At 37.8% G+C, this 16,047-nt stretch overlaps 1 protein-coding gene across 1 annotated transcript in view; it reads left to right on the top strand.

Annotated features, from left to right (window-relative positions):
- The first annotated feature begins 4,678 nt into the window (after positions 1 to 4,678).
- Positions 4,679 to 16,047, top strand: part of ZDBF2 (zinc finger, DBF-type containing 2) — a 37,004-nt gene continuing 25,635 nt past the window's right edge. Inside the window, exons 1-4 of the mRNA XM_008591627.1 lie at positions 4,679 to 4,761; positions 9,795 to 9,848; positions 10,494 to 10,575; positions 11,876 to 11,980. Of these exons, the coding sequence (XP_008589849.1) occupies positions 11,921 to 11,980 (60 nt within the window). The 5' untranslated portion in view covers positions 4,679 to 4,761; positions 9,795 to 9,848; positions 10,494 to 10,575; positions 11,876 to 11,920. The remainder of the gene's footprint in view (positions 4,762 to 9,794; positions 9,849 to 10,493; positions 10,576 to 11,875; positions 11,981 to 16,047) is intronic.

Genomic DNA, 16,047 nt, shown 5'->3' with positions numbered 1-16,047 from the left:
ATAGTTAATACAATTGACCCTGTGGTGCACTGGCATTACAAAATTTTCTGGAACTCTTTTCATATCATAATATTTTAATTGCACCAATTAATTTTTTTTTTTTTTTTTTTTTTTTGGTGGCTGACCAGTACAGGAATCAAACATTGGACCTTGGTGTTATCAGCACCGCACTCTAACTGACTTAGCTAACCGGCCAGCCCACACAAATTAGTTTTTAAAAATAGGATCTGTGGAATTCACATTAGCCTTTAAATTCTTCCTTATAGCAATTTATATTCAAGTCGAATAATTCTATATTGTTTCAAGTCAACCAGTGAAAAAGTGGGAGTATAAATAGAGGGAAAGACTCAAGAATATAGTTTTCATATTGATGATCTCATCGTATAAAAAGGAAATAGTAATTCTTTCTCTAAAGTTAAAAGTCTAGAGGATATAGGCGTTGGATGACTTGAATTAAAGAAAGGAACAAATGTAAGAGTAGTAACATTTTCGGTTCCAATTATCACCAGAAGTTAAAAGCACCATCTTTGAGGGCTACAGATTGTGTTGCTACTGGCATGAAAAGAAAGGAAAAGAAAAAAATGGGTGAGGGAAAGCGAGATAGGGGAAGAAGAGAAAGAAAAAAGAGAAAGGAGTAAAATATTGTAAGACTTGGTAAAAAAAAATTATTGGAAACAAATACCCCAGCTTTGTCTTTGTATGAAGAAGGTGTATTATAGGTGTATCCACAAAATGTTCAATTGGAAAAGACTAGATTGAAGGAAGAATAGGATGTGAAGACTAAAACAGAGAAGTTAGAATCTCATTGTACGTAATTTTAAATTGATGTGGGGGAAAATGTTATCACAATATTAGAGTTGTAGTCCCTTGCCCCCACTACTCCTTTGCCACATCTACTGATAAGCAGAAGGAAGTATTTAAAATTTTTTATTTTGTCTTTAGTTCTGGTGGAGCATTTATACATTTAGGTAAAAATAGGCTTATATTGATATTTAGTGTTTTGCTGACTTTATAGACATTATCTATTAAATTCCTATATGATGTAGGAGGGTTGAAATCATTTGCACAGTCTTCCCCTGGACTCTCTTCCCCACATTTTAGTTACTCTGCCAATCTCTATATGTCCACTGTATACTTCCGCAATTTTAAGCCATAAACTTTCACTTGCTTTTTTTTTTTTTTTTGTCCTTTTTGAGACCGGCTGCACTGCACTCAGCCGGTGAGCGCACCAGCCATCCCTATATAGGATCCAAACCCGCGGCGGGAGCGCTGCTGCACTCCCAGCGCTGCACTCTCCTGAGTGCGCCACGGGCTCGGCCCTTCACTTGCATTTTTCATTAACCTTTTTGTTCCAACAAGCAGTAAGATGAGGACATTATGACTACCATCTTTCCCTCTACCTTGTGAATGAAATTTTTGTTTATTTTATAGGGAGATATCATCAAGACAAAATTGGGATATTTTCTGACCATTCTTTTTAATTTTTAAATTATGACTCATATGGGGCATATGAATAAATCCTTTATCCTTAACAATATTATATTCCTTAAAGAGGTGAAATGCCAGGCTAATTGGTAAAAGCTTCATAATAACCTTACCTGACTATAAATAGGTAGAAAGAAATACACAGTAATAGAATTTCAGGAAAAAATAACCCAAGTTGAATCTGATTTTTTTTACAACTCAGCAAAGACATCTAGTTTTCCTTATAACTTTTTTTCCTTAAAACATTAGCCTAATGTTAGCTTTAATGGCTTACAAAATATAGGCATTATGGTAATTCTTTCTGGACAAGAAAGAGCAGCTTTTATGTTCCTTTGAAGAAGGAAAAATGTGAAAAAACATAATAGGATCGTTTTTCTCGCTAGGCCGGGTGCCTAATGTTAGCTTTAATGGCTTACAAAATATAGGCATTATGGTAATTCTTTCTGGACAAGAGAGAGCAGCTTTTATGTTCCTTTGAAGAAGGAAAAATGTGAAAAAACATAATAGGATCGTTTTTCTCGCTAGGCCGGGTGTGTTAGGGAGGAAATAGGGTGCATACAAACACAATCTTGATTGCCAGGATCCTTTAAATAAGTACTTACTAAACAGATGTGTTTAGATCTATAATGGGTTATAAAGGATGGGGGGGGAATTACAACTTTTTGAACTTAACCTTATAGATCTCCCACAAAATGTATCCATTGCTACTAGACAGAAATATTGTCAGGATTGACTGCTAATCTGATGCAGGATGACATTTTCTCTAATGTTTTGTAACAGTATCACGTTAGAAGAAAAATTCTGCCAACTATAACAATGATTTCTTGTAATTTAGTATTTTTATTTCATACTTAATGAAAGAGCTCTTTCAGATTTTACATTATTTATTGTGTACATGCATAAAATGGGAAATATAAGTACAAATAGTTAAGGTATTCCAGAAACTTCTTGCATTCAGAGCTCAACTTTTGTGAATCACTTTTTGAATCCGTTGTTGATGGCTGTGGTTGTTCATACAGTATTGTCTTCTATGCCACGGAAGTGTTGGTGATGCATCAAATCTTGAGAGTATTCTACTGTTGACTCCAGGATTTTCTTTAAAGCAGCTGAACCTATTCTGCAAGTTGTTTTGTTTTGGTTTTTTTGGAGGCTGGCAAGTTAGGGGATCCAAACCCTTGACCTTGGTGTTACAACTGTGCACTAACCAACTGAGCTAACTGGCCAACCCTATTCCACAAGTTTTGATTGATGCTGGCACTTTCTTGAGTTAACATGAAAATATCAATGTCAGGTTTTCAGGTAACAACCAGGACCCGTTTTCCTTCTTCAATGGTGTTTTTGTCTAAAATTTACAGGGGTTTTATTGACTAACAAAGCTATCAGGAATAATAACCAAATTATATCACTTTTGGGGAGAGGGGTTAGGCTAATTTAACTGTTCAGATTAAGAACTAACGTACTTGGTGAGTAACTCAGGGCTTCTGGAAGTCTAAGAGCTCTGAGCCAGTCCCATCCCTCTTTTTCCTAATTGCTGGGGGAATTTTCTTTTTGATCTCAGGAAAATCCTCTTCTGTAGGAAGATCTTCCCTAGAAACGTCTCTCTTCAAGATTGAGTCTATTAACTCCCTTCCTCGAACCCAGGACCTTCTGCGTGTAAAGCAGACGTGATAACCACTACACTATGGAACCCCTTCAACTCCCTTCCTTTTAGGGCTGTGGGTTTTATTAAACAATGCACTTCACTCAGTTGAAATGAGGACACTCTGAACAGCAACATCCAAGTTTTTGTAGGTGGAGGCATGACAACAGGTCAATAACGCCACCTTGCCAACAACATTAAGAAACCAATTTATAAGATGCATCCTGATTTCAGAGATCTTAAAGTGTGGAAATAAAATGTCTTAGCATTTGTGAAATACATTATGTCATGGTGGTCCCGTTAATGTACAATAGGTATTCTTTCACTAATTCCAAGGTCGGGATGCGGAAAGAGCTTGCCTTAAAAGAAAGCAGTACTTCTGGGTGTGTTAAAAAAAAATCTTCAGGGGGTTACAATCAAACAGTTGCAATAGCCTGGGTTCTGGGTTTAAAGTGGTAAAAAGATGTAGTGCTGGAGGCGAGAGCTAAGAAATACATAAAGAATGGAAAACATGGAAGCAAAAGCAATGAACAAGTACATTAAAGGGACAAAATCACAGGCTTATCAAAAAAAAGCGTAGTGATAATTGCAGCAACAGCCAAAGAGCAAAGTAATTCTAAGATTATTTTTACGTAAAACATAAGCTCTCCAGCGGGGGCCCTCTCCATTTTAGATACGATTATTTTCCTTATCACAGATTATAATTACATATCCAGTAGTGTGATTGATTTAGGTTTGTGTCCCCCAGTACGTTTAAACTGTTTTTGCTCAGTCTGGATGTCTCTTAATATTCGTAACCCTTTCATGTGCAATGTATGTCTTTGAATACCTAACCTCCTGAAGCCTCAATTTTCTCATTTGTCCAAGAGGAATAATAATAGGATTCCTCTTAAAGAGTCACCCTTAGATGAAATGCAAAAGTATATATAAACCTTAAACAGTGCCTAGCACAGAGTAAGCACTCATTAAGCAACAGCTTTTGTGAGATGCATCTCCCTGGGGGGTACACATGGGACCAGCGCAAACTACTAACCCTTTTATTCCCGTTTTCTTTTCTACATTCGTGTGTTGCTTTGAATGCAACCCATTTTTGTTTGGGCCCTCAAATGCTGAAACCTTGGTCTCCACTCTGTGTCGGGTCGTAACTGCGCTGTGAGCCTAGTCATTTCGGTTGGAACAGGGACTGATTTCCCAAGCTCGGAGTGGGGCCCTCGGCAGGGAGGAAGTGTCCGCTTTAAGAGATGCAGGCGGGGAGGAAGGGGCTCCCGCGCCGGGGGGGGAGAGCGGGTGGGCGGGCGTGCGGGGGCGGGCCGTGGCTCCTGCGTCAGAGGCGCCCGATTTTCGCACCTTGCCTGACGTCAAACCTCCATCAGACTGCAACGCCACGTTGCCCGTGGCAGCCTGCGCGAGCCGAGTCGCGACTCCGGGTCCGCGTCGTGCGAGGCGCGCTCCACTCCGCTGCTCCGCTCCCCGCAGGAGTGACCGAGGGCTCCAGTTTCTGGCTCCGCGGGCCGCGGCGCTCCGGACGGCCCGGGGGTCGGGGCGCCGCCACGGAAGCGGAATAAGAAGGCAGAACGGCGAGGCCGGTCCTCGGTCTCCACCGCGGCCCGGAAAGAATCCGGGCGGCCTCCGCGGAGGTGAGTGCCGCGGCGGGGGCGGGACGGGGTGGTGCGGCCGGGGGCGACGCCCGCGGGCGGGGCCTGCTCTCCCGGCGCCTGGGGCGCCTTCTTCCTCCCGAGGGACGCACTGACTGCTCTCCGGGCTCCCGCACCCGCCTCGCAGGTCCTCAGCTTCCCCTCACCCCGAGTCCCTTTCGGCCCCTGCCGCGTGAGCGGGGCCGGCGTCTCCGGGCCGGGATGGAGGTGGCTGGGGCGAGGGGGGAGGTGGGGCGCAGGCTGCCTCGCGCTTCTGTCCGGGGCCCTGGGCCGGAGGGGCCGTGGGTCGAGGCCTTGGGCCGGGGCCTGGGGAGGGGGAGGCCTGCGGACGTCGGATCTAGGGATCTGTCCTCCCGGAGACTTGCCGGGGCACCTGTGGGGCCGAGATCCCGAGCCACCTGTCCACACACCCCTGCCCCCAGTCCCCTTGTTGTGTGCCGCTGTCCCCAGATTTAGGCCTTTACCAGCCTGTGGCGATTAGTTTATTTTGGAAACGTTCGATTTTTGTGTTAATGCTCATTTTACTACCGCCGTGCAACAGTTGTGTGTAAATCTGGTGAAATTACGCCATCGTTATTACTTGCTCCTAAGAAGGCCCTTTCCGGCTCCTACGATTATCAGACGCAACGTTTTTTTGGGAGCTCGTGGAAGAAATGCGTAACAAGATACTGGTTCCCAAGGAACTAAAACGCCCTCCTCCCCCATGGAAGTATCTTTATTTATTTATTTATTTTCACAGCAATCATGTACTAAGGGGGTGGGGGTGGGGTAGGGGACGACGGAGAAAGCCCGGAGCAATTTCATCCTCCGGAGAGAATCTGTTAACAGTTTGGGGTCTATCTTTCCCTATTCTTTAATGAATACATAAATATATATACGTAGGTTATATAAGCGGGGTATTTATTTGACGTGCTTTTTTTCCACTGACTACGTGGACGACTTTTTCTATATCATTACAACCCAAAACATAGAAGGCAAGAAAGAAACTCGTTTATGACTTGATAAATTACGACGGCAATGGTCAATGTATTGGATGGAAATAAGCTAAATTCAGGGTAACAGTCAGTTTCTGTAATATATTGTTTACTCTTCTTAATAATTTAAGGCAGTATTTTTTTCAAACTGTAGTTTTTAACCTATTAGTGAATTGTGAAATCAATTTAGTGAGTCATGACTAGCGTTTTTTAAAAAAATGAAGATAGCATAGAAAATACCAGATTGCATTACACGTAGTAAGGGTATTGTTTTGTGAAACTGTGTTTTAACTGTGCGTGTGTGGTGGGTCGTAATACAAAATGTATTGCTTTCTGTGTGTCATGGTAAATAAATTTGAAAGTCACTAATTAAGGGTACTGTGAGCACTCAGAATAGGAGCAGTGATGCAATTAAACTGAACATTAATTTTACTTCTTTGAAATAATGACATTGTTTATTGCAGCAAATGAGATTTCTAATTATTTGTTTTCAATTAGCATTCTTAAAAATACAGGTTGAGGGCTGGCTGCTTTGCTCAGTTGGTTAGAGCGTGGTGCTGATAACACCGTGGTCCAGGGTTCAATCCCTGTACCGGCAGGCCGCCAAAAATAAAAATAAAAATACAGGTTGAGCATCATCCCTAATCCGAAAATCTGAAATCCGAAATGCTCCAGGGCTGGCTGGTTAGTTTAATTGGTTAGAGCATGGTGCTGATAATACCAAGATCCAGGGTTCAATCTCTGTACCCGCCAGCAGCAAAGAAAAAAACACACAAAAACCACACACACACTCAAACCCCAAAACAAAGCAAAATGCTCCCAAATCCGAAAATCCCACACCTGACCTCACGTGATGCGTATACAAAATTATTGAAAATATTGTATAAAATTACCTTTGGGCTATGTGTCTAAGGTGTATATGAAGTATAAATGAATTTCATGTTCAGACTCGGGTCCCAAGCCCAAGATATCTCATTATATATATGCAAATATTCCAAAATCAGAAAAAAACCTGAAATCCCAAACCCTCTGGTCCCAAGCATTTCGGATAAGGGATCCTTGGGAGGAAACGTTTTAATAGGAGTTAAGAAGTTAAAGCAAAAAACAAACAAAAAAAGAGGTTAAAGCATAAGCTGCTTAGATTGACCTACAGTCAAGTACCCGCTACCCTGGTTATTGGTTGTGAGACCTGGGACAAGATACCTCTTCTCTCTAAACCTCAGTTTCCTGATTTGTTAAATTGGAGTTATCATGGCACCCTACCTTATAAGGCTGTTGGATATTTAGATGTGATAATGCATATGAAGCTCTTGACGGGGTGCCTGGCTCAGATTAAGTACTTACTGTTAACTATTATTATTTCATTAAGACTGAATGAAGGTGTCCAGGATAATCCTTGTCACCAGAGGAAGGCCAACACAGCATGGATAATCCAAAAAAGTGGAAAATTGAAAATTAGTTAATAGTGTTGCATGAAACTGACACTGAATTAGGATGATGTTTTAATATTATTTGGCCGTTGTTTTATGATTGCTTCCCAGTTTTTTTCCTACTGCTATACAAATAATTTAGATTGTATTATTCAAAAAATCAGATGCTGTTTTATTGTCTTTTCTTATTTTCTATTAAGTTGGTGTCTCTTTGGTCAGGCAATGAAAAATATTTCTATTTTCCCAAATTAAAGCCCCAAACTTATATTAACAATATTTTTATTGGTATTTACCTCTGCAGCTGGTACAGATCTCAGGTGTGCAAGAAATATTCCCTAAAAACACACAAAATGCAACTTCGTTTATATTTTGAGACAGTTGTGCTGAAGTCATCTCGGCAGTTGGAGATCTCTGTTCCCTGCCCCAGATGGTTTTATGCAGTTTTAAATATTACATAAACCAGTGAAATAAGAAGGTGAACATTGTCATTTTTTAATAGCATTGTTATTTTTATGAAAAATAAATCGAGTGCTTTGGACTCATAAAAAGACTTGTTGCAAAAGCACTTTGCTGGGTATGACAATGTCAGAGGTTGGGAGAAAATCTTAAATATTAATGGTAATTCTGTTCTCAGATTTGAAGATGTCTTTAGGTTCTTGTTTTGTTTTAGAGGAATGAAAATGAAAACCCACTAAGGGTGAATTATGATGTGTTTTATGACTTGGCACTCTAGCTAAACTATCCACCAAACAAACAAACAAACACATCCCCAAAGACCAATGAAACAAAAAAAGCCCAACTTGACTTTAAATGAAACATATGTACATTTATATGCTTTAAGTTAAATGTTAAGGTTATGTGTGTATGTATTTTTAAGTCATCTTATTAACTGACTTTAAAATGTAGACTGGCAAACTACTGGTTCTTATCTTGTCAGATAAGAGGGCTTTTATCTTACACTGATAAAAATGGAATACTATGCCATCATTAAACCTTCTGTTTTGGAATTATATATAATGATATATAAAGGTGCTCATCATGTATGGTTAAGTGAGAGAGACGTTATAGAATAGAATGTATAGTACATTGCATGTTTGTAAAAATATATTTAGAACAAAGAAGAATATATGACAAATGTTAAGGGTGGGTTGTGGGATTATGAGTGATTTTTATGCTCTTTATTTTTATAATTGTACTATAATAAGTTTTACTTTTGTAATAAAAATTAATAAAAGGTTTTTTAAAAGAAAAAATTAAAATGTGTGTTTTCCTAATTTACAAGCATAAGTGAGACTATACTTTAAGGGATACTCACTCCTTGAATTTGGATATTTTGGGTATTAAATAATTCTTTAATATTCTAGGAAATGGTGCTGAGTAGTTTAACAATTATATTCCTTGTCCTTTGAAAAGCTCCTTTGAGCAGGAGAGAATCTTCCAGAATTTCCTTAAAGCACTCTTTGAGTATATCTCTTTCCAAAAAAAATTCCGCACTGCCTAAAGATATTGTCTAAATTCTTAAGTCTGCTTTTGAATCCTATTGTGTCAAAACTCTACTTTTCCTGCTTTATTGCCCTTTGAATTCTCAAATGAAACCTTAGATTGAGCTGAACTTGTTAACTACTGTCTCCAGATGTACCTTGTGCTGTCTTGCTTTTGTACCTTTGCTTGTTTGTTACTTGGAATATCTTTTCCTGACCTTTGTGTAAGCAAATATTACCAGATATTTTCCAATACCTGGTTTAAAAAAAAAGGTATCCACTGTAACATCCTTGTCCATTCTAGTTAAAAATGAACTTTGCGGATAGTGCTTGTTATTTTTGCTTAGGCATTTCTCAGACACTCTCTTATACTTTTGCGTTAATTTTCCAATTCCATGTTAAACCTCTTGAGGGTTTTGGCTCATATTTGTCTCTATCCCTTAAAGTTTCTAGCATGAAACTGCACAGAGTAGGTGCATAATAGTTATTCCTTGATTTTACAGTGGTTTCACTAGCTCCTTTGAGCTCAGAGGTTGGAATTTTTTCATAACTAGCGGACCTGGATGAGGGTCAGCACTTTGCTCACAACAATGTGGAGGAATAAAAAACTGATAATTCTGTGTATAAAAAGCTGATAGTTCAGCTCATTGTTATAGAGAGCTGATAAAGAATTGACAATATTTTTCATTAAAACTATCACGGTAGCTGAGAATTTGGTGGTTAGTCCAGGGCCCAAACTTAATTTTACATGTATTTTTCTTAAAAGTTTTTCATGATGCTTATTTTGGGTTTGATAGCATTTTTATTCTTAGTCTTACAGAGGCACACTTGGCCTTAATTTTTTTTACAGCCACTGTTCCTGGAACCCAGAGATCAGAAGGGTTTGGTGGTGGGTTAGACCATCACACAGTTACTCTGCTCCAGAACACCTTAAGAGATCATGTTGTGACCTTCAGTGAGTCCTAGTATGTAAAGTTCTTTGTGTTCAAAAATTAATAATTTTTCTTCTTTTATTGGAAACATAATTGTGTCACTTCAAACTTAAATATGACTTAGGGGTACTTACTTGGTCAGTGGCGACACTTTTTGAGACATCTTTTTTTTAGAAATTGTTTTATTTTAATTTACAGATATTTGCCAGGACTGAGATAGCTGATGAACTACCTGCCTGTTTTCTGCCTAAGGTAAATAATTTGTTACTTTATAAAAATACCAGGTTCAAGTAGAATTTAGAGTTTGTATAAAAAGACCCATTCAGTCATGCAAAGTAATACAATCCCAGGTACTAAAGAAATGATCTCTTTAATAAGTAAGAATTTTATTAGTTCATAAAAAATGACTTATGTTATTGGGTCAGTTGTATTAGGATCACCTTGGAGCATTTTAAATATGCATAATATCATGTGACTGGGCTTTTACCCCCCAACCCCTGGGAATTTTGATTTGGTAAGTTTCAGGTGAGGTCCCAGCATGTAAATTTTTTTAAATGCCAGCATGTGCTTCTGATTCATTGAAACTCAAGTGTCATTGTGCCCTAGAGATGATGGGAATGGCAGGTGATAATGCCATAGGGGTTAAAGGCCATAAGGGTTGAAGATTAAAAAAAATTAAAGTATTTAATTTTCTGTGTGTGGTGTTAGACACGTGCTTTCATTTTGCCTTTTATTCAGTGAATGTTTTAATTATATTTTGAATATATCACTAAAAAGTTTGTTATTTTATGATTTTTCAAACTTTAAGTTTAAGCATTCAGGTTTTCTTAGCCTGAAGATTGCCTTATATATAAATACAGCTTAAAATAAAGCTTTATTTAATTTTCCTTATTTCAGAGGCTGGCTTAATTGATTTATTTTTCCTGTAAATGTGAGAAGTCCAGAAAATCAGAGGTTCTCGTAATAAAAAAATTTATAGGTAAGTGAATATTATGATAGCATTTTGACTTAATGAAGCTTTTGTTTTCTCATTTTATTGGTTTCAAGGCTATGATTTCATTCTTCATTGATTTTAATGATTAAACTTTTTCCATTTTAGAATAATCTTAGAAATACTCATAACACACTATAGAATGATTCTGTTATATGTTTTCCAGTAGACAATGTTTAAAATAATTAGAATTATAAACTTGACAATATTATTTGCAGTTGTTTTCAGTTTAACAAAAAACTGCGAAAAACTTCATTGAGTTAAATTTTTTATTTAAAATAATCACACACTATAACCACATCATGTCAGTTAATGAATTGGCTGTGCATCAAAATTATCTGGGGAGTTACAAAAATTCTGAAGCCTAAGCTATATATCATCTCTAGTAACTTGAAATTTTGGGGGATGAGGACTGGTGGGTTAGCTCACTAAGTAGACTGTGGTGCCGATAACACCAAGGTCAAGGGTTCAGATCCCCATACTGGCCAGCTGCCAAAAAAAAAAAAAAAAATCCCCAGAATTTTGGGGGATGATTTTGACATTCAGCCTGGTTGGGAACTACTACAGTATGTAATGTTGAAGGATATAGTTTTAGGTGGGTTGAAACTAGGAAACTATTTGTAGAGGAGAAACAACAGAAGGAAAAAGTTCCTCATATTTATTTGGTTTATGTAACTGTCAGAAGAGAAATGCCTTGTGTTCCAGAGGCTAAATTAGTTGTTCTGATTTTTAGCAACTCTGTTGGATAAGTTCTTTTAAAACATGCCTCTTTGTGAGCTAAGCAGAAAATGCTATGTGGTATCTTTACTCTCATTATAGAGAACTGGACATTATTATATATGAGTGACACTGAGACTTCACATAATCTGGGGCTTTGTGTAGATACATAATGGGAAAATTAATGAGCTACATTAAGATAAAGTAAATATACTGTAGTAATATTTTAGTAGTAATTTGCCTTTATAAATTGAGTACTATTGTCTTCGTTACTGAATCAGTTCCTAATAACTCTAATGACTTACCAGAATATTGGTTAAAAATTTAGTCATCTGGTCTTCAAATATTGGCAACAAACTGCTCTGTTAGAAGATCCTAGTTCTCAATTCTGCTCCAGGCTCGTTGATTGATTCAGTAGCTCATAGCAGCTTTATATATTTTCCTAATTTTAGAAATAGAAATAGGAATGGATAGGACCCAAGAGTGAATTTTTGCTTTTTGGTAATTATCATAGCCATTTTTCTCATGGTAGTAAGGAATTATTGTGATTTCTTTTTTTTTTTTTTCCCAGATTGATTATTCAAAGACATTAGCCATCTGACTTTGGTTATTCAAGATGCAGAGGAGACAAGGATACTGCAGCTATTGCCGTGTGCAGTATAGTAACCTGGAACAGGTGAGAGATTCCTAGTAATATAATACCTCAGAGGACCTAGTCATGACTTTCTCTTCTTTGGGGTTTTATTAAATTCATTATTCATTCATTGAACAGATTTTATTGTAAATATACCAGTTGGCTGACACTGTTTAACGTTGTAGGGATATGACCATGAACAAAACCAAGTCTCTTTTTTCATGGAGCTTACATTCTAATGTGGTAAGACAGAAAATAAGTAAATAATCATATAAATTTAGTACATAAATATGTCATATTGTGATAAATGTTAGGAGGAAAATAAAATAGGGAAGGGAGTGCTATTAGGTAGGTTGGCCAGGTAAGGCCTTTTAAAGACAGTGACATTTGAGTTGAGATTTGAGTGAAGTTCAGGCACTAGGCTCACGTATATCTGGGGGAAGAATTTCTAGATAGAGGGGAGAGAGAACAAAGGCAAAGACATTGAGGCAGAAGAGAGGTTGGCATGCTAACCAGAAGCCAGGAGGCCAGTGAGGCTGCAGTGGACGTCGGGAGGTGGGTGTTAAGTAATCGGTGAAGAATTGAGAGAAGTAGATTCTTTAAGACATTGTAGGTTAAAGACTTTGGAATTTTGGGAAGAGAACTTAATTCATCTAACTTGTACTTTAAAAGGATCATTCTGGCTGCTGTGGAGAGAATAGTTGGTATGGAGATTTTTTAGAGTGTATTTTTTTATTGTGATATAATATATACATAATTTTTAGTATATTCACAAAGTGGTGCAAATACCCCTAATTTCAGAACATTTTCATCACCCTAAAAGTAAACCTTCTACCAATTAAGTAGTCACTGCCTACCACCTTCTACCATCAACCCCTAGCAACCTCTAATCTAATTTCTGTCTCTAGATTTGCCTGTTGTGGATATTTCATATAAATGGAATTGTTCACTGTCTGGCCTTTTGTGTCTGGCTTCTTTCATTTAGCATAATATTTTCAGGAATCATCCATGTTATAGCATGTATCACTACCTCATTCCTTTTTTATGGCTGAATAATATTCCATTATATGGATGTACCACATTTTATTTATCCATTCAACAATTTGTGGATATTTGGATTGTTATCACTTTTTGGTTGTTATGAATAATGCTGCTATCGGCGTTTGTGTACAAGTTTTTGCATAGACACATATTTTCAGTTCTCTTGATGTATGTATGAATGGAATTGGGTCATATGGTAACTCTGTGTTTAACTTTTTTGAGGAGGTAGGTACTTCACTGTTTTCCAGAGGGTCTATACAGGCATACCTCATGTTATTGAGCTTCACTTCACTGAACTTCGCAGATGTGGTTTTTACAAATTAAGGATTTGTGGCAGCCCTGCATATCAATCAAGTCTGTAGGCACCATTTTCGAACAGCATGGGCTCACTTTGTGTATCTGTGTCACATTTTCATAATTCTTGCAGTACTTCAAACTTTTTCATTATATTACTTATATCTTATTATATATTGTTATATAAAATCATATAAAATTATATTTGTAGTTATATATACAATTATATATAAAATATAAATATTTATAATTATATATAAATATGAATTTATAATTATATATACTTATATATAAAATCAATATATTGTGTATTTTCATTGTATAACTTATTATATCTGTGATCAGTGATCTTTGATGCTACTATTGTGATTATTTTGGGGCACCATGAACCATGCCCATATAAAATGGCAAACTTAATGGATAAATGTTCTGTGTGTTCTGACTGCTCCACCAACAGGCTGTTCCCCCCTCTCTTTCCCTTTCCTTGGGTCTCCTTATTCCCTGAAACACAGCAATATTGAAATTAGGCCAATTAATAACTCTACAGTGGCTAGTCAGTGTTCAAGTAAAAGGAATAATCGCATGTCTCTCACTTTAAATCAAAAGCTAGAAGTAATTAAGCTTAGTGGGGAAGGCATGTCGAAAGCCAAGACAGGCTGAAAGCTAGGCCTCTTGCACCAAACAGCCAAGCTGTGAATGCAAAGGAAAAGTTCATGAAGGAAATTAAAAGTGCTACTCCAGTGAACACATGAATGATAAAGAAAGAAAAACGGCCTTATTGCTGATATGGAGAAAGTTTTATTGGTCTGGGTAGAAAATCAAACCAGCCACCACATTCCCTCAAGCTGAAGCCTAATCCAGAGCAAGGCCCTAACTCTGTTCAATTCTGTGAAGGCTGAGAAAGGTGAGGAAGCTGCAGAAGAAAAGTTTCAAGTTAGCAGAGGTTGGTTCCGTGAGTTTGAAGGAAATAAGCTTTCTCCATAATGTAAAAGTGCAGGGAGAAGCAGCAAGAGCTGGTATAGAAGCTGCATCTAGTTATCTAGAAGATCTAGCTAGGTAAGGTAATTGATGAAGGTGTCTACGCTAAACAGATTTTCTATGTATATAAAACAGCCTTATATGGGAAGAAGATGCCATATATGACTTTCATAGAGAAGAGAAGTTAGTGCTTGGCTTCAAAACTTGGAAGGACAGGCTGACTCTCTTGTTAGGGGCTAATGCAGCTGGTGACTTTATGATGAAGCCAGTGCCCATTTAGCAGTCTGAAAATCCTAGGGCCCTTAAGAATCAATGCTAAATCTACTCTGCTTGTGCTGTATAAATGGGACGACGAAGCCTGGATGACAGCACATCTGTTTACTGAATGTTTTAAGCCCACTGTTGAGACCTACTGCTCAGAAAAAAAGATTCCTTTCAAAATATTACCATTCATTGACAATGCACCTGGTCATCCAAGAGCTCTGTGCGAAGATATTAATGTTCTTTTTATGCCTACTAACACAGCATCCATCCTGCAGCCCACGGATCAGGGAGTAATTTTCAACTTTCAAGTCTTATTTAAAAAAAACATTTTGTAAGTCCATAGATGATTCCCCTGATGGATCTGGGCAGAGGAAATTGAAAACCTTCTGGAAAGGATTTATCATTCTAGATGCCATTAAGAACATTGGTGATTCATGGGAGAAGGTCAAAATATCAACATTAACAGGAGTTTGGTAGAAGTTGATTCCAACCCTTGTGGATGATTTTGTGGGGTTTAAGACTACAGTAAGAGAAGTAACTGCAGATGTGGTGGAAATGGCAAAAGAACTAGCATTAGAAGTAGAGCCTGAACATGTGACTGAATTACTGCAATCTTATGATAAACTCAAATGAATGAGGAGTTGCTTCTTATGGGTGAGCAAAGAAAGTGGTTTCTTGAGATGAAATCTCCTCCTGGTGAAGATGCTGTGAACGGGTTGAAATGACACCAAAGGATTTAGAACATGACATAAACTTAGTTGATATAGCAGCGTCAGGGTTTGACAGGATTGACTCCAATTTTGAAAGAAGTTCTACTGTGGGTAAAATGCTATCAATCAGACAGCATTGTATGCTGCTGAGAACTCTTTGTGAAAGGAAGACTCAATAGACTCAGTGGCCTTTATTGTCTTATTTTAACAAGTTGCCAAAGCCCCCCAGCCTTCAGCAGCAACCACCCTGAGCAATCAGCAGCCATCAACATGGAGGCAAGACACTCACCAGCAAAAAGATTGTGACTCACTGAAGGCTCAGATGATTGTTAGCATTTTTTAGCAATAAAATATTTTTAAATTGAAGTGGTTATTTTTAACATTGTTTTTTTAGAAATAATGCTGTTGTACATTTCATAGACTACTACAGTATGGTATAAACATAAATTTATATGCACTGGGGAATAAAAAAATATTGTGTGACTTGCTTTATTGTGATATTCCCTTTATTGCACTAATCTGGAACCAATGCATGATATCACATGAACCAATCCATGATATCTCTGAGGTATGTCTGTGCTAATTTATATTACCACCAGCAATGTATGAGGGTTCCAGTTTCTCCACATTCTTGCTAACACTTACTGTTTTTTTTTTTTTTTTTTTTTTTAATTATAGCCGTCTGGTGGATGCAAAGTGGTATCTCATTGTGGCTTTGATTTGTATTTTCCTAATGGCTAATAATATTGAGCATCTTCTCATGTGCTTATAGTCCATTTGTATATCTTCTCTGGGGGAATGCCTATTCAGATCTTTGCCTAC

Source organism: Galeopterus variegatus, unplaced genomic scaffold (genome assembly GCF_000696425.1).
Source record: "Galeopterus variegatus unplaced genomic scaffold, G_variegatus-3.0.2 Scaffold149, whole genome shotgun sequence".
NCBI lineage: Eukaryota > Metazoa > Chordata > Mammalia > Dermoptera > Cynocephalidae > Galeopterus > Galeopterus variegatus.
Note: the sequence above shows the minus strand (reverse complement) of the source record. Positions and strands in the feature narration are given on the sequence as shown.